Source organism: Punica granatum, chromosome 2, assembly GCF_007655135.1.
Source record: "Punica granatum isolate Tunisia-2019 chromosome 2, ASM765513v2, whole genome shotgun sequence".
Taxonomy (NCBI): domain Eukaryota; kingdom Viridiplantae; phylum Streptophyta; class Magnoliopsida; order Myrtales; family Lythraceae; genus Punica; species Punica granatum.
This window is the reverse complement of record NC_045128.1, coordinates 32,629,234-32,653,442: the sequence shown is the minus strand read 5'-3', so window position 1 is coordinate 32,653,442 and position 24,209 is coordinate 32,629,234. Positions and strand designations below refer to the sequence as shown.

Below are 24,209 nucleotides of genomic sequence, written 5' to 3'. Positions count from 1 at the left end.
GACTAGGTATTCATTTGGAATGCCCATTCCAATCCCGAAATAATATATCAAATTAGAACCATGGCATTGGTAGTTGGAATGATGATATCCATTCCACTTAATTTCAGCATGCCAAACGCGGCCGAAGAGGTTTTTGGTAACCAATAGCTTTTCCCGTGGGCTTCCAGTTTCACTTGCCATGTTTGGTCTGAGTCTCCATTAAAGGCGCAAACGGCACACAGCATCTCATCAGAAAATGGCAATGTATTAAATTCAGCAGCAGGAGAAATTCTTCGACAATCATGAATTGCCCCGCGAGCGCTTGAGAAAGCACCAACAACGGGGACCCGACAAACAAGGGGACGGATGATAATTACGCGAACAATGTGAGGTGAATTTATTTAGGTTATTGCAGGCCTTTCATTGAATTTGCTTGCTCTGCTAAGATAACATGACAACATGAACTGAAGCATAGTAGAGGAAAAAATCAGATATTTTTTTTTTCTCTTTGCGAGCAGAGGAGAGGAGAATTGGGACATTTATGGCCGTTTTGGAAACCGATGAAAATGCACAGACACTGCGACAAGAAATCTCCATTCTCTGTCCGAGAAGTTCGGTTCTGTTCTTGCTTCAGCCTCGGCTTCTCTGTGCTCTACTGTACAGTCCATAGTTTAATGCTGCCCCTCTTTATTATTGATTTTTGTTTTCGTGGGTAAATTGTTTTAATTAGTTATGCATTGCACTTATCTTAAGATCATTGAATCAATACTTGGATTTGATTCGAGTCGTTTCTTCCTATTCTTCGTATCCGTAAATAGGTCAATGCTATAATCATCGAATCTCGACAGTGCGCATACGCATTTGAACTTAATGCATTAGGAGATTAATTAATGTTCATGGATACTTACTAATTCTTAAAAGAGGAGAATAGTCTGGTAGATCCAGCCAGAGTATAATATAACGTTTAATCAAATTACCATCTATAAAAAAAATAAAAAAATAAATCAAATAACTAATGAAATCTTTGACTCCGTTTACGCTAATTCAAACTGAACGGCCGATCTGAAGACAGTAAGCGAGCTCAGCACAAACCAACATTGCAGCCGAGCAACGACATTTTACCGCTTTATGCGTTAGTACGAAATGTGATATCGACAGAGACTTCCTACTTGAGGTGATTTGGATTGTTGGTGAAAATAAATCCAGACGACAATTGGGATAGATTGTTGTAATTGTAATCAGTCAATAAAGACATTTGGTCGATGCCACATTTTTTTTCCTGGTTAACTTTTGGAGGGAGGGGGGGGGGGGGGGGGGCGCCTTCCCCTTTAATTTCTCAAAGGGTTCCTATGATCATTATTATTTGCTTTTCTTGCCCACATTATTATGCTCCTCCTTTGTCTAGCTTTTCCTCGTAATCTTGACCGATAGCAGTACATGGAGAAAGGCTTTCTCCAACAACAGGTGGCTGCGTCGATACCATATCATCCCATATAATCTCAACGACGCACCCCGCGTTTAGATTCCTAGGAAGCACCCGCATTGATTCATCTGACTAACTATGAACTTCCTGACCCGGATCGAGTGCTGGCCTGTAACAGCAGTGGATCCAAACCACTTCATGACATCACTGACCACCAGAAAGTTGCCTTGTCCACCGTCTCCTTCGATTCCATCAACAGATAGAATTCGTATGTCAGGGCAAGGCAAAAGATTTTGAAGAAAGTATCTTGCCGGATAGAATGGAAGGAATTAAGAGCACAAAGCCTTCTCATGAAAAGGAACGGCATTAGCAATGGTAGTGTAAGCAGATCGAATCGAACTAATTGACTGATCGGAAATCTTTCACCGGCCAGAGTTCTCCAGCAATTTAAGAGAATCAACTGACCAGATCATTGAGAAAGGAAGGAAAACAAAGAGGGCCAGCAAAGTGAAGAGTTACAACTCATTCTGTCAAATTAAATTTCTTATCCTTCCAGCAAAAGTGCTAAAGCAAGGTAATAATTAAAGGAGCTATTAACCTGGGGATTAGTGAAAATGTTAATGATTAGGGGGCAGGCTTATCACATCCTGGACCGCACACACACACACGGGGTTTCAAATAATACTGATATAATTGTTTAAACAACCTTTCAGCAAAGATATAATTATCGGGTAAATGCACCCGTCGAACGTTTCACTTTTGCTTTTCCCCCTTCTCCGGATTGGTAAGTATATTTGAGAATGTAAATTTATTTTATATCTATTTGTTCTCAATATACTTTTCACTAATAACGACATCCCACGGGCACGGTTTAGCTCTACACATAGTAAAAAGAGGCAGTAGGCTTCATCACAAGCAACGCACATCCTTTTCAGACAACTTCGCCAGTAATTCATTCATGCACATACTAATTTCCATGCAAGTCAGGTTCTCAACAAGCTTACACATGACAGCATCACACTGGGAATCGTTAAATGGGCGGCACAGCAAGACTTGCACATCCTTTATTGAAATAGTTGTAAACAATGACCCTGACAATCAAGGCAATCACTACTTCCCTATCCCAGCGCAAGCTTTTTTGACGAATTAACAACTTTGTTATTGGAAATTGAAACAGGCCTCAGGATGAGCAGATATAAACCAAGGTTAGAAGTAAATATTTAAGGGGTAAGGAAAGACTAACCTGAGAAGTGAAGGAGCTGCTGGTGATCTTACTGGACTCTGGATGCTGGGCATATGATGTCTTGCATCATGAATTAAAGTTATTCTGCACCGTATAGGTGACTAATTATAAGGACAATCATGCATATAAGATCCTGGCGAGTTCGATTTCAGAAATCCTGCCCCTAAATTGGGACAGGCATTTAACAAAATTACATTCAATTTAGTAATATAATATATTTATAAATCATTCTTTCTGATATTTCGAGAGATTCTTACAAACAGACAGAACCAGATTTACAAAAGAATAACGCTACAGCAGCATACCTATACTTGGATTAATCTGAACTAAGGAACAAGCAGTAGTCCGGGTGGCTCAGAAGCCAATTTCGTTGCTCGATTTACATAGTTCAGGCTATAAAGAAGATGAATATCATCAGGAAGAGTATCAATATGGCGAATATCTTGACCATAAGCCACCTATTTGATGATATTTGATTCAGATGCCTTAAGAGAGCACTTCGAGCACCTTCAACATTCACCAGCGATTCTTCCATATTATCGTCGATCCTGCTTGCACCATTAAGGCAGACTTCATCATGCCGAGACATAATAAAGTCATCTATACAACATAACATATTCAAAGGAGCTCCCGTCCTTTCACTTGCTTTACCTCCTTTGAAGAACTTGGTATCAAGTGCAACTTATAAAAATAAAAAATAAAAAATAAAAAGATAAAAATGAAAAAGGAAAAAAAATTGTATTCAGACAGGTAGGACGTACCTGATGGCAATTTCACCTTGCTGTGCAACCATTGAAGACAAATGCGTAAAGATTCCACTCAGCTCTGAGATTGTTGATTCCACATTGTGAAGGGCGAGTGCACGGCCCTGGGAATAATTCTCTTGACGTGGGACTACCTGCTGTAACATGGAAACTTCCATTGGGTGGGACGGGCTGTTGTCAATACCTGACCTACGTCTGAAAGCACAATCATAAAAAGGCAGCACATCTCATCAGAAAATTTCCATCCTGTGAAATGATCCTTCAAAAACTAAGAAGTTGCACAAACTTGATATCTGCTCAAGGGAAAAAAGTGGGGAAGTCAGAGTTTTACACCAGGGATATTGATATGGAACACTATATCAGACATGCACATAAGCAGCTTTTATGGGATCCTCTGCCACAAAAGGCAGAGGTCTAGCTAAAGCCCCAGATTTAAAATGGGCCCAATTTGATGATCTACATCTCTTTCTCATAAGAAAAAGTCCCATCGAAATAATTATATTTTCCATCATCATAACCGTGAACTCCACTCTGAAAATAATCAAAAGTTGCTGATTAAGGCCCATATATTACCAGGAACTTCTTTTATCAAAGATAAAAAGAAAAAGACCAGAACAAAATTTTATAAAGTCCCCGTTCTAACGGAAGCAGAACAGTAATTGGAACTCAGGACATATATGATATTCTCTCCACTAGAGTAAATATAAGACAAACCTCAATTGGTTGCCAACTTGAACTCCACCTGATGGCAATCTGATCAACGAGAGAGAAATGGATCCTATCAGAAGCAGAAAGATAGAGGAATCGACAATGATAATAAAATAGTCATCACTAAAATAACAACTAACTCAACAACGCAACTCCCACTAATATAAGTCATCAAAAAATAGGGATGAATTATGATAAATCAGTGTATCAAAATCCTATGATCAAACAACAAACTATACTTGCGATTGTTGTCATCCATATGAAGCTATATTATTGTCTCCATTACAATTTCAGAAATGCACCCTTTTCTTCTAATTATTCATATTGTAATGAAACAACACCGATGCATAAACGAAAACTCAACTTATAACTTCTGACTAATCTAATTTCTGAGGAATTAAAAAGAAAAGAAATGAACACCAGGTGTTCCAAGCTAAAACAAACAAACAGCAGATGCCATTGTTGTCTTCTGCATAAGCTATATTGTCACCCAGTCACACATATAATACATGCACGCTCTTCCTGCCTGCTCTCAATTTCTCAACATGTGCCCCAAAAACCTGTTCTAGATTTAAAGCTGTGTTTGGGAGAGAGAATTTGGAGGGATTTGGACGGAGATTACTCTCCCTTGTTTGGGAGAGTTCCTCCATGGGGAGGAAGGGAGAGGAAGGAAAATGGAGGGAGAGCACTCTCCCTCCAACTCCCTCCATTATAAAGAATATGCAAACCCTCCTAATTGGAGCAATTTGGAGTGATTTCCATATATCTCTCTTTCTCCTCACTCAACTTCCATAAAAATCCTATTCACTCCTCTCCTTGTCTCTCCTCTACCTTTGCCAATAATTTCCAAATGAGGAATGCAAGTCTCCCTCCACTTCCACTCCTTTTATCTCACTCCATCTCCCCTTCTTCCCTCTCCTCTCCTCTCCTCTCTTCGCCCTACCTGGCTATCTCCCAAGTACAATGTAAAAGAACAATATTTATTTCCTGATGAACAGTTCTGCATTCTATTACTTGCAGAGATGTAAGGGCAAAACGTGCTGAGAGCAATTTACACAGAATTCTAGTAAAGATACACTTAAACTTTGTATTTCACCATGACACGAAAATATTAGACCAAACATTGCATGAGCAATTAAGATGCGTGACTCGAGCAAATGAAAGAGTATCAGATATCGGGGCTCATTAAATTCTTTTGGCAAGTCTCCAGTCAGAAAAATTGGTGCACGGTTAGTGCAAACATGCACAGACATACTTAAACCAGCTAAAGTTCCTACCCTGCTTGTGGCGCATCTCCAGATGCATTAGATGAACTTGACCAAGGAGGTGGCTCCGCCGCGAATTTTGGCTGCTGTATAAGAGGTTTCTCCCTCGCTGCATTTGTCGAAAATATTTGTTTTCTATTCTCATGAGCCTTGATATTCTGCCAGTTAAAATATTTAACCGATGTAACAAACCACATTGACAAATTAACCAGCTAAATGCACCCCTTTTTGCATCTACCACACCTGAGTTCTGGTTTTCAGAACATCCTGAAGCTGTTTTGTGGTACCCATCAGCTTGCTCTTGAGGTCATCACAAACAGTTGCTGAATAAACAGCTCTATCTTCAGAATAGTTCCCACCAGCCATTTCCAGATTCTGAACTGTGTGCAGATCTTGAAGAGCTACATTTAATGCTGTAATGTCATCCTTTATCAATGCAGTCAATTCTTGTATTTGAATGGTAGGATCGTCAAACATGGATGATCTTTTGGCCACTGCAATTAATACCAGAATGAAGCAAAATTTGTGGTTAGAGTGCGGCTATGAATCTCCAGAAAGTTTGATTTACAGCTATAGAGAAGTAAATGGGTAACCAGAGTATCTGCACAGAGAAATGCTTGAAAAACTACTTAAATTTCATCACCTACATTACAATAAAGAACAAATTATAGACCGTGTTGCTCATGCATACAGCTGCAATTCAGATATTCAGAACTCCTTGAAAATGTTGGCGGAAGGGAGTGCTTATCCATCAAAACCCAGCATAACAAGCCTACTACACTACCATCAAACTTTTTGTCAATTCAGTATCCTAAGACTGGAGGTCTGGTGTGTGTTGCTCCTCTTCATGCCATGTGAAAGCAAATAATTGCTCCAAAGGGTTTCTTCTGAGCAAGTATGATTTCTGCGTGAATACCACAGCTGAATTTCTAGAAATAATACGCTTTCAAAATGTTGAGGCACCAATTCTGAAACATGAAGAAGCAGCTCGAAATCACAAGCATCCACAGTCAAAAGAACACAGTGAACAAATTTCAAAATCTATTTTATATCCTCCACAACTGAGGTATCACAACTGGAATTTCACGAGAAGAAGCATTCAGATTTCAAGCAGTGGCATCTAATTCAACCCAGTCCGTGCTAATTCTTTGAAAAATCAAAGCCATTTCACTAATGTAACAGACAAGCCGCGTCCACTGAAGTAACCAAGCAGTAAGGTTCGATCACAGCAAGAAATAAGCACAAAATCACTAGCTCGATATATCAGAAGCCAAATACAAGCATTCAAGTGACAGCAAATGGATTAGGAGAATCTCGAAGCATCGCCATAAACAATAACTCAATACCAGACGATGCTGATCACAGAAGGATCGGAGTCGCAGTAAAAGAGATACTCTGAGCAAGAGAGAGGGGGGATTGGAACACGTACATTGAGTGAGCCTCCCGATCTTCTGAGAAGTATCGTGAATCCCTAGCCCGATCCGAGAAGCCTTCTCGTTGAACTCGGATCTGGCTGCTGCTGTTGGAGCTGGTCTCGATGCTGTATCCGGACCGGCTTCAGCTTCACTAGCGGCAGATAATCCTCCGATCTTCTTCAGAGTCTCCGATAGCGACTGGAACTCCGATGTCCGATCTCTGTAAGAAGACGCCATGGCTATATGGTCGCCGGTGATTCGGCGGGGGAGAGGCTGAGATGGATAATTTGGTCGGGATCGAAGAAGTATATATAGGTTGGTGTCGCATTCCGCCGGGGAACGGGAAGGAAAGGAGAAAAATTATATTTTGCACCCTAAAGTTCTTTCTAGTGAACAAGTCGCGCCCTAATTTTTTTAGGGATTTTTATCCAAATGGTTCATAATTTACGCGTTTTGTCAAATCTATTCAATATTTTTTTTGTCAGCTATATCCCATGATTTACATTTTGTTTCAAATCTATTCCGTCATTATATTTTCATCAACATTTAATGGTTTTGCTACAGTAATCATTTTTATCCGGAATAGATTTGAGAAGAAATTAAAACTATAGAATAATTTTTAGGAAATAATTAAAATTATATAATAGATTTGAGACAAAATTGAAACTATGGGATAGATTTGGAGCCTACTAACGTTTCATTAACAGACAACAAAAACAACGGGATATATTTCGAGCAAAATGTAAACCATGTGATATATTTGACAAAAAAACATATGATAAATTTAATAAAACGTGTAAATCATGAGCCATATGACGTAAAAATTCTTTTTTTATACTACCAATTCTTACGCCTTTAGTTCTTTTTCATTTATAAGTCTACCCCTCCATTTTGTGACCTTTCTAAGTATGAGAAAGCCGTCAACCTCCATGACCCAAAAGAATCGTTGCTAATTTTCTCCGGTTTCGAAAATTTTTTTGACTCTATTCGAATTATCTTCAATTCAACAACTGAATTATTACTTTTTCATTTTCATTCAATTTTTTTAATCATTCAATTTAATTTTTAACATTAAATTCTCTCAATTATTCATTACTTTTTCTATAATTCAACAACATCATCATTACTTTCTCTCAACTATTCATTATTATTTTTTTCACAATTTAACAACACAATCATTACTTTCTCACAACTATTCATTACTTTTTCATTTTTTTCAATAATTCAACAACACAATTATTACAAATAAATTAAAATCAAAACTCAACTCTAAAACCATACGCAACCAAATAAATTATTGGGAGGTTCTTTTTTACTTGGAGCATGTAAATAATCAAGAGACAAACCTTTTATATCCTAAGACGGATGTGGCACTTTTTGACATGACAGGATCCTTGTAAGATAATAGTATTCTAAAGCAAACATTACAATGGCATGTGACTCGCCGAGTAGGTATAATAGCACGACCCTTTAGCTCGAGTCACCACCTCCATTAGAAGATTATGTTCGTAATCCAACAATTTAGGGTGTGTTTGTTTTCGCAACAAAGTTTAACTCAACTCCACTTATCTTCAATTCAACATCACAATCATTATTTTTTTTTATTTTTTAAATATTTTTAACCATTCAATTCAATTTTTAATATTAAATTTTCTCAACTATTCATTACTTTTTCACAATTCAACAACACAATCATTACTTAATCATTATTTTCTCTCAATTATTTATTACTTTTTCACACATTTTCTCATAATTCAACAATATAATCATTACAAACCAATTAAAACCAAAACTCAACTCAACTCAACTCTCAATTCAAATACACTCTTAGAGACTCTCGTACTCCTAGGGCTCTCTGTCTTATGGACCCCAACAACAGAGGACAAAATCCAAGAAGCCCAGCTAGCCCAATCACTCGTAGTATGATCAAGCCCATGAGATCGAAGACAAATCTGGACCGTCAGATGAGAGATCTAGCACCGTCCGATCTAGGGCAAAAGAAGTTAACCCCGTCGTCTTCCTCCTCCACCTACGATATATAAACCCGGCAACCCCCAAACCCTCATTTCCACCAGCCTCCGTCTAGGGTTTTCCCTTTCTCCTCCGCTAGCTCTTCACTTCAGAAGTAGGGGTTAAAGTGACGGCGCAGCCTCGCTGTCCGCCTTGACCAAGCCGATCGCTTAGTCTTGGCCCTCAGTTTTGCTACCTCGCCTCTGTTTCTGTTGTTGTAATTCTCAGTAGGAGCTTAGTAGCTTTGCTAACCAGCATCAATGGCGGTGAAAACATCGAAGGCGGAAAAGAAGATCGCGTACGACGCGAAGCTGTGCCAGCTCCTCGACGAGTACAGCCAGATCCTCATCGTGGCCGCCGACAATGTCGGATCGAACCAGCTGCAGAACATCAGGAGTGGTCTCCGCGGCGACTCTGTCGTGCTCATGGGGAAGAACACCATGATGAAGAGGTCCATCAGGATGCACGCCGAGAGTACCGGGAACAATGCCTTCCTCAGCCTTATCCCCCTCCTCCAGGTACTATTTTACCTTCCGAATCTGTTCATTTTCAGCTCTGGCAGCAATCTTAATGCGACTTCTGAGCTTCGTAGGCCGATATGTTTGTCCAAAATCGTTACTTTGGGCTGTCATTTATGAGCTATGAAATGATAGTAAAGCTATTGTTGTTTTGAAGCTATGATTTACTGCGCAGAAAATCAAGCAGAAGCTGTTTGTTGAAAGCTGATGTAGTCGTTCTGATTAGCTGTGTAATTTGAATTTGATGACTTCCTAATCCATTTTCGACAATTAAGTTGGAAAGAATTTCATCACAGTGTTAGAATTCTGTCCGTGATTGAAATTGCTCCGCGAAATTTCCATGGAAGGTGATAGTATACAATCTAGCGGACGGTTGAGTAGTTGGCTATTTGGTGAATCAAGAAATCATAAAAATGGTAGCTTTTACGAGATTCCGGGAGGTTTTCTTGTACATTTAGGGCATTTTGGAAGTCTGTTTTGCAGTTACATGGTTAGGCCCAAATACTTAATGCTGCTTGATTGCTATCTTTAAATGGGTTTAGTCTGACCTTTTCTCATTGTAATTAGGGCAATGTGGGTTTGATCTTCACCAAGGGTGATTTGAAGGAAGTCAGTGAGGAGGTGGCAAAGTACAAGGTACCGAGTCTGCGAGTTTCCATTGTTCCTGTATTTGTCATAGGCTTCACTTCAGTCTAATGATTTTTGAGTACTTTTGACTTGGATAGGTTGGAGCTCCTGCTCGTGTTGGGCTCGTTGCTCCTATTGATGTGGTCGTCCCTCCTGGCAACACCGGTCTCGACCCATCCCAGACCTCTTTCTTCCAGGTTCAGGAGCTGCTGTTCCCTTAGACTTTACAAAGGATCAGTTTTATGCACCCCGGTTTTTGTTCTCATGCTAAGTACTATGTCAGGTTCTCAACATCCCGACCAAGATTAACAAGGGAACTGTCGAAATCATCACCCCTGTGGAGCTCATCAAGAAGGGCGAAAAGGTGGGGTCTTCTGAGGCTGCCCTCCTGGCGAAGCTTGGGATCAGGCCATTCTCGTACGGTCTCATTGTCCAGTCTGTTTACGACAATGGGTCCGTCTTCAGCCCAGAGGTGCTTGACCTGACCGAGGATGACCTTGTGGAGAAGTTTGCTGCTGGTGTGTCGATGGTCACATCCCTGGCCCTCGCCATCTCGTACCCGACCCTTGCTGCTGCACCCCACATGTTCATCAATGCCTACAAGAATGTCCTGGCTGTTGCTGTGGAGACTGAGTATTCGTACCCACACGCTGAGGAAGTCAAGGAGTACCTCAAGGTCTGTAATTCTTTGCTATTTGATGGGTTCCAATTGTTATCCATGTTTGTCTCTTTTTTCCCTGATGTGATCGACCTTATTTTTGCTGTATAGGACCCGAGCAAGTTTGCTGTGGCTGTTGCAGCAGCTGCTCCAGTTGATGGTGGTGCTGCTCCTGCCGCTGCCAAGGAGGAAGAGAAGAAGGACGAGCCAGCTGAAGAGTCCGACGACGACTTGGGTTTCGGCCTATTTGATTAGTGTTTCTGCTAGGTTTAATACTACAGGATGTTTTCTGTTTGTTTTGTGGATTGATATGTTCAGGTCATGTTTATTTTCCCCCGACTGAAGAATATGTTTTACTCTTTCGTATTGAGTATAATGTTTTTGAGTATTTTAGTTTAAACACTGTTCTGTCATTTTTATTGTTATATAGTTGAGCTCTAATTCAATTGGCCTTGTCGGAAATGGTAAAACCAATCGACTAGTTTCAGATGCTCTGAGATCAATCAGGACACAATAATCAGCCGTCAAAGGCTAAAGCGTGTTGCTTGACATTTGACAAGATCTGCTATTAGCAGTATCAGAAGCTTCTTCAACGTAGTAATTTAATTATCAACTTGTCTTGTGGGCATTTTGACTTGCATGGAAGCGGCAAAATGTTTCTAGTCATTATTTCATTAGCATGAAAGATCATTCAACTGCAGTGATCTCATCGGGTTACATCCTTTTCCGATGAATCGTAGGTATCTATAAGTTAGCCTTTGTCTCGGACATGACAGGGTTTTTGTAGGATATTGATGCACGAGATCCCAACTAGATGACTCATATCTATTGCATTTTAGTTGGGAAGACTCGATATAGGCAAATACCCGATTAAAGCCAGAGCAACTACTGAGATAATATTAGGTCACACATACATCGGAAATCAATGGAAGGGAATCTCGTCTTTACACACTATTCTTTTAGTATCTCTACTATGAGTTCGCAAAGACGTTCCATATTTTTCTCGGTCATGGAAAAGGCGTTCCATTCGAATGGTCTTATTTTTTTCATCCGACTTGATGCAATGATCTTTTCTTCAAAAAAATTTGAGTAATGCTCTTTATCACTTCAACTAATTTTTATTTATCATATATTCTCTCGATTTCCTATATATATACATATATAAAATGACTTAGTAAGTAAGTTCATTCTTTAAATTACTCTCCTTCGTATTTTCAAGTTCAATCTAAAAATTTATTTTTCTCTCCATATAATTATATTTCATTTTATGAAACTCCTTTCTTTGCCTTCCGTCTATTCGATTTCGTTCATTCTGCTGCATTAATCATGATTTTAGTGACAAATGGAGAAAAAAATATCTATATCCTAGTCATTGAAATTTCTTAAAATTAAAAGTGACATTGTCAATCAATATAATCGTCACGATTTCTTCTTTTTTTTCGGTAAGCTCGGTGAAATTGAAAGGCACGATGCCCCCATAATCCGCCCCGAAACATGCTTCCTTGCCAGGAAACCTCTTCTCCCTTCTTCTTTATCCCATACTTTGACTCCCTTCAAAGTCAAAAAAACCCACCGGAAATTTCATCTCAATTTCAAATGATAAAAAAATAAAGATAAAGAAAAGAACAACATTCCCGTCCTAAAGCCACTCGGATAACATAAAATAATATCAATATTATCCCAAAACCGGAAAAAAAAAAAGAAAGTATTATTTGTCTTTTTATTTAAATTCTTTTTATCATGTAGACATGTACCATAAATAATCAATATCATATTCATAAAACTGTCGGCGGCCCATACGGGCCAGTTAACGGCCGCTTTCCGCTTTCGCTGATTTGGATGGAACGCACGCTGCGTGGAAGCCAATTAAGCTACTCGTCCAATAACACTCCGCCGCGTGGCGATGGCACGATCTCCCCCCGTTAGGAACCGACGGGTGAATAGGGTCAGGCCACCTGTGAAACTGTACTGGTGGGGGGTAGATGGATGGACAGCGGGTGGGTCCACCTGACAGGCGCCTGCCACGTGTCGGAGATGGAGTAGTTCCACATGCATCAGCCGCGTGATTTTAGTTGGCCTGGTTGATGATTGGGAAATGGAAACGGGGAACGAGAGAGAGTATTAAAAAGGCCAGCGAGGACGTGCCGCTTGCCGTCCTGCTGGAGGCAACCCTAATCGGTACGGTCCAGTCGGTCGGCCCGGTTGGGGGCGATGCCACGCTGGCAATTCCGCGGCGCCACTAGTCGCGAGAATATATAAGAACGAAAATATGTTGGTTTATACTAATTTCGTTGCATATAATTCGTTATTATTATAATATTATTATCATTATTAATTTATTGAGAAATTAACTACTCATTTGATTAGCGAGTCAAATTTTAACTGAATTTTAATTTTGAAAAAGACAAAGCCAATTATGGATGGATGGTGTTGAGAATTCATTAATTATGGAGTTGTATTATAATGGAGTGGTATAAATATTTATATATATGTAGTCCATCCTTTTGAGTTTGAATGAAATTATTTTATTTTATTGTGGGTAGAGTTAAAATTAAAGTTAAGATTTAAAAATCTCAGTTACAAATCAAACCCATTGAAATCGTGAAAGTAAACCAAACCAACCAATCTCGATATAAAGTTTAGGCAACGTCCACTAGTCACGGGATAGAGAGAACCAAACATAAATGATACGTTTGGTTTCAGAGTTAAAGTAATTATGATTTTGATTGTGGAAAATAACAAATGATTATGTAGTGTGTTGAGTTAAAATTAAAATTAAAATTTTTGACTTGAAAAATGTGTATTTTTGTTATGTAATGTGTTAAGTTAAAGTTAAAGTTATAATTTTTGTGATTTTAACTGCGAAACCAAATGGAGCATTACGGATTCTAGATATAAACCTTAATTGGGTTTTTCTCTATATAAATCTGCTATTCATCCTAAAATCTTTTAGTTGTACTGATTGAAAATTCAGTTCTTGTATTGAATTATTAGGGCAAAGAAAATAGAAATCTCGGGTATTATCTCGCACATACAACTTTCTACTCGTCTTACTTTAAAGGGTATGACCGATAAGAATTATCGGTGAAGATTGAGGCGATATATGCGGGAGGATGAGTCCGACTAGACTACCAGCAAAGCAATTGACATGCCGGGCAAACATGGCAAAGGGTAGACGTGTGGGAACTGGACAGCAAATGAAAAGGTGGGAACTACTTTATCCTAAACCCCACCCAACAAAACAGTGTCTATTTTGATTTGAATTTTTCAGACAGGAAAATCTTTTCTGGTTGTAGACCATATCCTTCCTCATGATTTAGGAAGGATCTATCCTATCCGGATAAGAGAGAGAGAGAGAGAGAGGGGTTGGCCATTTGCCATGTTCAGATTGAGTTGGTTCATATGGCCTAGTGGCACCAACTCGGTCGGACCAAATTAATTCCCTGTGCAGATCAAACACATTTAATTAGTTCAGTTAATCCTCAATTTCGAACACTTAGTTTGATCTCCAAACTCACGGCGATTACTTTGCCACAAGAAACAGTTAAGAGAAATTACAACATGAAATTTTCGATAGATAAATTATAATTATAATCGGTTGGTTTGGTCGGTCATGAAGAGCTTCTTCTTTTTTCCTCTTGTACGTTTCGTAGTTACTAACAAAAGTTAGCCAGAAGTGCACGTGAAAATTATTAGAACAATTGACAGGGATCATGAAAATACTATTTTCCCAGTTAGGCGAAACATGTAATCATGCTCAACCTTATGTGCTCAACCAAGTCTAATGGCTCGGTGGAATTTTACGTTGCTCCCTCCCTCCTAGATCGCTTACTTGACTTTTTTTTTCGGTGAGATTAATTACATGGGTAATCTCAATTTCTATTGGCTAAAATTAATTTTATTTGGACGGCATGTGGCCCTAGCTACTTCCAAAAAACTCATGTACTACAAATAGAGTTTGGTTGCTAAGAGGTCAATATATCACCGAATCATATCATCGTAGTCACCAATTGACTGAATAAATAAGAAAGTATTTTACAAGCTAAAATTATGAATCTTTCGGTGCATAAACTTTCAAGAATAATTTGTTGGAGTTTCTATGATTTATTTCCATGACAATAATAATAATTGTTAGGAATCAGAAAAATCGGTATGACTTGTCCGGTTTACCTTACCATTATGGGCCATCTTGATACATCAAATCGGTATAAAATGGGATTCCCTTCGATTCTCCCAATCTTCCCCTTTAGCAGATCAATCGCGTCGAGCTCGAGCTCGTGGACGTCCGAGGTCCGTGAACACATGTGGCCTGCTGCACATGTTCAAGGCCGGAATTTTTCCAGACTGTAATAATAATAATCGTAATAATTATTACTAAAAACTCATAAAATTGCATTCCAACAACGAATTATTATTATTATTATTATGAAAAAAATCATAAAATTGTATTCCAACTGTGACCGACTTTCCATAGTCCTCGTTCTGCTTGCGTTAAGATATTACGCGCCTTCTCTCTTGTTCATATTCTCATATTTATCCTCCGCGGTGCCCCCACTCTATATAAACCTCTCACCCTTCATCTCTCTCCCTTATCCATCAAATTCTCCGCTCAGAATAAAACAACGCTTCGTCACATCACAGAGACCCAAAATGGTTGATTTCGACTGCAAATCCAAGCTAGTCTCCTCCCCGAAGCTACCCCTGAAGCTCCGCCTCCTCGTCGCGGCTCCTCCCTTCCGTGGGGCCGCTCCCGACCTGGCAACCGCCTCTGACTCTGCCTGCTCGGCATACGAGCAGTACCTCCGCTTGCCGGAGCTGACAAAGCTCTGGTCTGCCAGGGAGTTCCCAAACTGGAGAGCCGAGCAGCTTCTCAGGCCGGCCCTCCAAGCGCTCGAGATCACGTTCCGGTTCATCTCGACCACGCTCTCCGACCCCAGGCCGTATGCCAACCGGCAGGAGTGGAGCCGGAGGCTCGAGTTACTCGCGGCTTCTCAGATCGAGCTGATCGCCGGTCTGATCGAGAATGAGGAGGAAGAAGGCATCCCCGCGGCTCCGGTGGCGGATCTAAGGTCGGGAGGCGGCACCTTGGCAAGGACGTCGAGCTCGTCCCTCGAGGTGTGGAGGCTCCCCGGCGAGTCCGGCGAAGGAGCCACGGTGGTGAGCCGCACTAGCGAGGAGAGCCTGCTCCCGCGGCTCGCCACGTGGCGGAGGTCCGAGGGCGTAGCACAGAAGATCCTGTACACCGTGGAATGCCAGATGAGCCGGTGCCCGTACACCCTCGGCCTCGGCGAGCCGAACCTGACCGGCAAGCCGAGCCTCGACTACGACATCGTCTGCAAGCCGAGCGAGCTCCACTCGCTGACGAAGAAGCCGAATGACCCGTACGACAAGATCGAGAACCACGAGAACTTGACGATATATTCAATCCACCAGATCCTCGAGTCGTGGATCCACGCGGCGGTCAAGCTACTCGAGCTCGCCGACGAGAGCATCGAGAGCAGGAGCTTCGCGGTGGCAGCGCGCAGGTGTTTCCTCCTCCAGAGGGTCTGGAAGCTTATGGAAGAGATCGAGGATCTGCACCTGTTGATGGACCCGGACAATCTGCTCCGGCTGATGAAGAGCCAGCTCGGAGTGAAGAGCGAAGCGGTGGCCTTCTGCTTCAGATCGAGGGGGCTGGTGGAGATGACGAGGATGTGCGGGGACCTGAGGCACAGGGTGCCGTACATACTCGGCGTGGAGGTGGACCCGAGCGGCGGGCCGGGGATGCAGGAGGCGGCGATGAGGCTGTACCGGGAGCATACGGAGCCGGAGAAGGTGCACCTCCTGCAGGCGCTGCAGGCGGTGGAGTCGGCCACGAAGCGGTTCTTCTACGCGAACAAGCAGGTGGTGGCGGCGGCGATGGGGAGCCTGGAGTCGACGGGCGACTCGCTGAGCCAGTTCTTCCTCGAGCCAACTCACTTCCCGAGCCTCGACGCCGCAAAAACCTTTCTCGGGGAGCAGCTGTCGAGCTGCGGCCGGTGAGAGGGTGTGGTCGGAAGGCTGGTGGCGGGCGGTTGACTCAGTGGTATAAGTCAAAGTGAAAAGTCGGTCGTGACTCGGTCGGATTAGAGGGGGGTAGGAGTTGACGGAGTCGACGGGAGCTGGGAATTAAACGGGAAAGAATTACGATTTGTTGATTCTTTATTTGGCTGAGGGTTTTAATTTATTTTCTCGTGTAGAAAATTTTGCTCACACGCTAGACTCAATTGTTGAGGATTGAGATTGTAATTTTTCCACAGCATTCATCCCTGAAAATGAAAGGAATATGTTTGAAAACTTCTCGGATTCTTCTCGACACATTCTATGCTTCGGTGCGTCGAGCATCACTTCAGTTTAACGCGAAAATATAATTTTATACAGCTTATTAAATCGTCACTCATCGAAATATTCATGAGAACGGATACGGATGATCATTAAAAATATCGATCAAGGGAGACCAATCTGATGTGCGAGTTCAGCATCCGACCGTCGGGCTAAGCAAGGGACAGTTTTTCCGGGCACAGTGCTGCGGTCTCGGCATGAAATCTCGAAGATTCAAACTTGGCGGCGCGTTTTTTCCAGCTGGCGTTAGATGTTTGCAGTAAATTGAGGGCAGGCAGGGCACTAAATGTGGCGGAACGGAACAAATATAAATCTAATTTTTTTGGGCACTCAAAAACTTACAAAAATGTTGAACGCGCTAAGGTATTTTAACATTGGACGCGCATATCGTTAAATTACAATTCGGACCCTGAAGTTTATGCGATCGGAGCATTCGCAGCCGGGGATGGTAAGGTTCTTCATAGAGACCGCTTTTAGCAGCCGCAGTCATAGGTTTCATGGGTAATTTCATAAAATCATCTTGTGCGGGCTTTCCAACAGTATATTGTTCCATCGAGAACTTCAGATCTGAAATAGAGACTATAGAGTGACGTAGGTTTAATAGGTATAATAAGAAACTCGTCCAGTTGTGAAAACTAGCCATTTTACCTGCGCTTTGTAAGGAGGTTTAAAGTTTGATGTAATGAAAGATAATCCTAAATAACTAAAAAAGATGACACGAGTAGTCCCACTAAGCATCGAACGTGCGACCTCCAGGTTAACAAGCAAAACTGTGCGCCGTTATGCTACATCCTCTTTTGATTACTTTATTAGTTAAGTAATTGGATTTTTACGGTGCGTTTGGTTTCAAAGTTAAAGTAACTTTGATTTTGATTGTGAAAAAGGACAAATGTTGTGTAGCGTGTTAAGTTAAAGTTAAAGTTAAAATTTTTTACTTGAGAAATGTGTATTTTTATTGTGTAGTGGGTTGAGTTAAAGTTAAAGTTTTTGTAATTTTAACTCTGAAAACAAACGAGCCACTAAAAACAATAACTAGTTTATGATAGTAAAACTAATTGTTTGATAATATTTAAGCTGACGATGATGAGGAAAAAAAATTTAATTTCATCAGATCATATTGAGTTAGATTTTAGATACTTTATGTACAAATCACTACTTTATTCACTTACTATTAAAATACATTAATTTTCATATTTATAGCTAGAATTAGTATAATCAAATGGATAAGATTATTTTAATCACCAATAGGGTAATTAATTGAAATTATTTTGTTTCTTTTTTATTAAAATTTTAACAATGTAGTTGTTCAAAATACTTCGATTTTGAAATTTAACATCTCTGTTTCTTTCTTTGCGGAAGTCACATAAATTGATTACATTTGCCCCACAATTATATATTAGATATAGATTCTCCCATAGTTTTGTACCTTTCATGAGACTAATTAAGCTCGAGCGCTTTTTGCAGCTCAGCTTCCGATACATAAAAAGGCAGTCCAGCTGGGCCCACTTCAGTCCAGTCCCAGTCCAATTCACTGAGACCTTATCGGAACGGTACATCCATGTGGTGTGGCCTCCTTAACCCCATGAAACTCTTGAGAAATTTTTGAAAGTGTGCCTTCATTTATTCATTTATTTTTTTTCCCGTTCTTTATTTTCTTTTTCTTTTGCGCTTATAAGAAAATCCCAAGCACACTAACCTAAAGAGACGGGCAGAAAAATTAAGGAACACGAAAATTTTAAAAAAATCTTTTTTTTTGTTCCAAATTTAGATTGTGTTGGTACACTATCCTTTTTCTCTTTTTATTTTTTAGGGTTAACTAAAAAAGTTTACAAATTTTACATCTATTATAGGTATTTAATTTTGACTTCCCCGAACTTATGCGATGAGAGACCATCATTCAATCGATGAGAGTTTGTCACGCAAAATTTTAAACTATTTCCTTGACTCATGGTTAAACGTCTCCTTACTCACATTTTTAATATAAACCTACACTAGAGGTGATCTACGCTACACGCATGATTAATAATTTGTCAAAATTGAATACTATACTTCCCTTAAGTGTGATGTAAATCATTATTGGTCTTGTTATGCAACAAAAGGAGAAATATAAAAGAGGGGAGAGGAAAAAAAAGAGAGAGAGAGAAGTTACAGCTAATTAAGAGTACGTCTAGTATGTGGGAATCTATCTATATTCCTAGGAATGTGGGTTTATTTTTCTTGAAACCACAACATCCCCATGTTTGTTTGGACCTCTTTGCCACCTACAAGCTATTTGGATGGCGGGAAAGTTTTAACTTTCTTAGGAAAATCCAAACTTTTCCACCTATTTTACGTCGTTTAGACGTAAAGTGATTCCCCGCAATCACTTCCATGGGTTAACATTTTATAAGTGTGGTTGAGAAAGTTTTTATGGTCGAAACGCTTGGTATTTTTATATTACGACCTTATGTCCTACATCTTATTTATATAAAAATAAATCATATATTATATTATCACCTACATTCCCCATAATTTAATATATTTATTAAACACAACAACATACTTTTCAACCTTTTAGCCATGTAAAATGATCCCATAGTTAAATTTTCCTCGTAATATTCATTTTTCCCTTAATCTAACAATCGGCAAACCAAACGGCCCTCTAGATGATAATCCATGTTCCCACCTGGATGGTAATCCACATTCTTCTTCCTCCCCTTCTCCCTCTTAATCCCTAACATCGCTGAAAATTGGGAAGAAGTGGCGGTAATCTCCTAATATATTGTAAATTAAATATCGAAAAAAAGACTACGATAATGTTAATTGGACAAAACAAATGCAGTAATGTAGATTCCCGGTAATTTAATGAGTGGGAATCTAAGTGGTGGTAATGTGTAATGCTAGGGTCCTAAGGATCATATTACTAGTAATCCACCAAACGCCACCTAAGAGAGTGGGGAGAGAAAAATGGAGCAAGAAGAAGAGAGTGGACGAGTAGTTACATGTCTGAAATTACTATCATATCCATCCATCATCAAATGGCTCTTAACTAATAGAATTAACGGAACATGGGCAAAAAGGGAAAGCGAAAATTACATTACTCACCCCACTATAAGTTGTAATAGATATAAATACATAAATAACCGATGATGAATTTAATAATTGTAAAAAACGAATCAATTTGGTCCCGCAAATGTCGTATGAGTTTTTCCATTCACGGAAATACGAGAACAAAAAGAAGTTGATAATATGAATATGTTAACATAATTTTTACAAAAATAAGTTCAATAAAAATCTCAGAAAGGAAATTCAGAAATATTAAAATGATATTTTTTAATAATTTTTTAGTATAAATATTTTTTGTTTTTTTAATTCCTCACTTGCTCGTCATACATGGAGTAAACACAATTATTCTACCTATTATTATGCGATAGACTTATGCTTGATATTGAAATTTTAATATATTCTATTTATATTAGCTGTTTTATGACATTTTTTTTGCCAATACTACATGGGTAAGTCGTAAAATATATTTCTCAACTAATTCCTAAAATTGTTGAAATAATTAATTTTTTTCATTCTCTATGTATGTGCTTTTGTGTCAAAAGAAAATTACTTAATCTACCGCAAAAAATAATACTTGGACTCATAGCCCATAAATTTTAATTCTCAATTGAAGAGTATTGTAATTTATATAATGTTATATTGTTACTCATAGTAAACCATTGTTATTAGAACCGGATTGGACCGGCCGATTGGACCGATCGGACTGGAAAATCAGACCTATGTTCGGTCCGGTTAGCTAAAAAATCCAAAATGCACAAAAAAATCGATAAATCCAGAAAACCGGCCGGTTTTTAGATAAACCCATCACACCCATTCGAACCAGCCGATTGCATGGGTTTAGAAATTTAAATTAAATGCGTACCGAAACCCACTCGACCCGAACTGAAATCGAGCAGAAATCGCAGAATTGGATGGAAATTCGAAAACCCTAGTCTTATTCTTCGTTCTAGTGTTATCAGAATTGGACCGGATGATGAACCGGAAGGGGTACGGGGTCATGGGTTTATGGGTCCAACCGGGGGTTCGATGGGTCAGACCACGCGTTTATTTAAAAATAAATAAATAATTCATATTATTAAAAAAATTATGATAATTAAGATAAAAGTATGATGATTTTAAAGAAATATAACAATAGTATAAGAAAGTATCTATATTTAATATTTCTTACTTCAAAATAAATATTTTATTTTAATAAGTACTTAAAAGTAGAGTTAAAAGAATAAAAAAGTGGTGGTGGCTTGGTTGGTAGTATGCCAATATGAGAAGCAAGAGGTCATGAGTTCAAATCCTTATACAACCAACCAATTTTTACATTAAATAGGAAACCCATAAAAACCCATAGAACCGACTGGTTCAATGGAATTTTGCTTAAAATCGACTGGTTCAATGGGTCCGGCGGTTCAAAGCTGCCATTTCGATTTTTAGGCGAACCGTATCGGACATGGTGCAGGTTCCCGGTCCGACCGGTCGAACCGGCCGGTCCGGTCCGGTTCTGATAACAACGCTTCGTTCTTCCTCTGTTCTTCATCTTCGCCGTTTGCTCCTCACCTCAACTCAGTTCATCAGTGATCAGTCGAGTGGCAGTTTCGTCTTCTGCTTCGAGCTCTTGTCGCAAGTTTCGTCTTCTTCTTCGAGCGACAGAGTCTAGACCAGTCTTCCTCTTCTCCTTCGAGCGACAGAGTCTATAGTCTCATAACTCAGAAGATTCCTCTTCTCCTTCCATCATTTGAGTGGCAGCTTCTGTGATTGCAGAGTCCAGACCAAAGTCTCCACTCTCCAGACTCCAGCGTCCAGACCCGCGAGTGGCAACTTCTGTGATTGCACAGTCCAGAGTCTACAGGCAAGGCACGGTTCGAGCTTCCTCTTCCTCTTCTCATTTGCTTGCGGTTGCGGTGACAAATTGAGGCATTGATCGGTTGATTTTGTTGAAAGTGAAAATTGAAATTATGGTGACTTGCTATTGCTGAATGCTAAGGGAGTGGTTGGTTATTTTTGCTGAAGTCAACGAGCTCCATAAGAACTAGCTTAAATACCGACTACAGATACTTCATAGCAGAAACAATTCATTCTCAACAAAAAGTCGCAGGACCAATTACATTCTCTTAAGCACTCGCCATTAACATTTTGAAATGCGCTTTGCCATACTATTGAAGTTCCTCATATTTGTTTTGGCCCCATAAACTCTTAGACAAACTAGAATATTCGATTTTTCCCCAATTAGTTAATATGATATCCATTGATTGAAAAATTTATAGACTACAAATATGAACAGAGAATGGTTCATTCTGAACTAAGTCAGCAATGGGAAATTCATTTGTTTTATTCTTATTTAGTTGAGGGAGGAGCTGAGAGCACAATCTCGTTCAGCCAATCATTTGGGATCCCTAAATTGCCAGGCTATGATCTCTACTACAGTTACACTTACTTCCATTTGCTAGAAAAGGTATATCAATAGGACTTCATGCAAATTTTATAACATTTTCTATGCGTTGAAAACAATTATTTGTGCATATGTAATTGCATTGATCGCACAACTGAGATAACCAACGCATTACTTGCCCCCAAATAAATGTAATGGTGATACTAATTGTACCAAAAATCCTGCATGAGAGAAGGTCAAAGTGTTTTAATCATTAATCATTTGAAACCAGAACATGACTTTTAAGCATCGTGAGTGCTAAAGGTGATTTTGGAGTGCATGGAATTGCTTATGCTATTAACTGATTAATTAGTCCTCGTTGGACGAAGCAATTGTGATTTATCTCTTGTGATATTGAACTTTGATTTACGTGTGAGTTGTGTGAATGAACTGTGAAGGTTAGACACTTGTGTGCTGAGGTTGCTGTGGTCTTATAACTCATGTTTGTCAACCAAATTTTGCAGCTTTCATGAACCTCCATCCTTGTTGGTTGCTAAGGTCTCCATATAGAATTGCAAAGGTCGTTATTTTGTGGCATTTTGCCAAATCTGGAACTGATTCCAAATTTGGAGTTGCTTTCAAGCTCGTTGTTTTGCCAAATCTGGAGCTACTTCCACTGCTAGAGCATCTGAAATTTTATTACTCTTTTATTTTATTGTATTTGATATTATTTTCTTATAATAATAAATATTTATTTATTTTATAATTAAACAAGCGGTTCAACTATCGAACTCCCAGTTGAACCCATAAACCTATGAATCCATGCCTCGATCGATTCGCTGTCCGGTCCGGTTCTGATAACACTGTAGTAAACTAAGGTTTTGTCTTAGTTCCATATATTAATTCTGACTCCTCAACGAAAGTTGTCCTTTAATTCGTGCAATATAAGACTTTTATAGATAATTTATGAGCTCACAATAAATTGACACATTGAATCCATACCATTGGTAAGAGTACATAAAATTTTACAAATACTCCATTCCATTAACTAACATACACTATATAAACTAAAATTAATGTACCATAGTTGTTGTCTCTTAGTTATATCTCCCGATGACATTCAACCTTTCTAAATTTTATATTCATGGCGAGTTGTGATCCCTCATCAAATAATATTCATAAATTCCTTTTTAAAATATTTAAAGTAAACACATAGAAATACGAACACTCACACAACTTTCTATTTATAGTACTCCATCGTCTAATACATATTTTATGATCTCCATCATCAATTATGCATTTGCTAATATAATTTATAAAAATGTAAACTAAAAGTATTTCAAGTTATCAATCCACTGCATTTTTAAAATATATCTCACAATACATCCAAAAAATATTGATCACAAAAGTTAATTAAATTATAAAAATGCAAAGACTCGTGCAATGTGCAAGCGACAACACTAATTTTATATTATTTCTAGCACAATTTTTTGAATATCATATCACGTCAAGTACAATGTCACATTTTCCGATTTTAACGATTTTAGCCTACCTGGTGTGTAGAAGCTAATCAAGTGGGGCTAGATGAATTTTTTAACAAAATTATTATAAAAAACTTTAGAAAAACAAAAGCAAAAAATCATAATCTTAAAATGTGTAGGAGGAGGGGGGTTGGCGGCCATCGCCCCTCGATCGTGGTTGCTAGCGAGATCCCCACGGCTCTAAACTTTTTTTTTAAAAAAAGGAAAGAAAGTTTAAAGGGAAGATGCAAAGTGCAGTGAAGGTTTTTCGGCTATCATCATCCCCAATTCGGGGTCGTTAGCAACATCATACCT

General features: G+C 39.3%; 3 protein-coding genes across 4 annotated transcripts; 2 read left to right on the top strand and 1 right to left on the bottom strand.

Moving 5' to 3' along the window:
• Positions 1–2,330: 2,330 nt before the first annotated feature.
• Positions 2,331–7,150, bottom strand: LOC116197891 (syntaxin-31). Of its 2 annotated transcripts, XR_004155115.1 has the most exons (7): positions 6,812–7,150; positions 5,626–5,876; positions 5,395–5,540; positions 4,124–4,162; positions 3,407–3,604; positions 2,951–3,193; positions 2,331–2,729 (listed from the first exon to the last, which is right to left on the bottom strand). XR_004155115.1 is itself a non-coding variant. In XM_031528159.1 (6 exons), exons 1-6 carry the CDS (start codon positions 7,032–7,034, stop codon positions 3,034–3,036), a joined length of 1,017 nt encoding a protein of 338 aa, XP_031384019.1. In that variant the 5' UTR covers positions 7,035–7,150; the 3' UTR covers positions 2,836–3,033. The 2 variants fall into 2 exon arrangements, 1 of the variants encoding a protein (XP_031384019.1); XM_031528159.1 differs by lacking the exon at positions 2,331–2,729 and having other exon boundaries at positions 2,836–3,193.
• A 1,706-nt stretch (positions 7,151–8,856) lies between these two features.
• On the top strand, positions 8,857–11,056 carry LOC116197055 (60S acidic ribosomal protein P0). Its single transcript, XM_031527058.1, has 5 exons — positions 8,857–9,325; positions 9,893–9,961; positions 10,051–10,149; positions 10,236–10,628; positions 10,722–11,056. Exons 1-5 carry the CDS (start codon positions 9,068–9,070, stop codon positions 10,863–10,865), a joined length of 963 nt encoding a protein of 320 aa, XP_031382918.1. The 5' UTR covers positions 8,857–9,067; the 3' UTR covers positions 10,866–11,056.
• Positions 11,057–15,179: 4,123 nt separating this feature from the next.
• LOC116197296 (nematode resistance protein-like HSPRO2) lies at positions 15,180–16,927 on the top strand. The gene has a single exon (XM_031527390.1). The coding sequence runs from the start codon at positions 15,261–15,263 to the stop codon at positions 16,629–16,631; it is 1,371 nt and encodes a 456-aa protein (XP_031383250.1). The 5' UTR covers positions 15,180–15,260; the 3' UTR covers positions 16,632–16,927.
• The last annotated feature ends 7,282 nt before the right edge of the window (positions 16,928–24,209 follow it).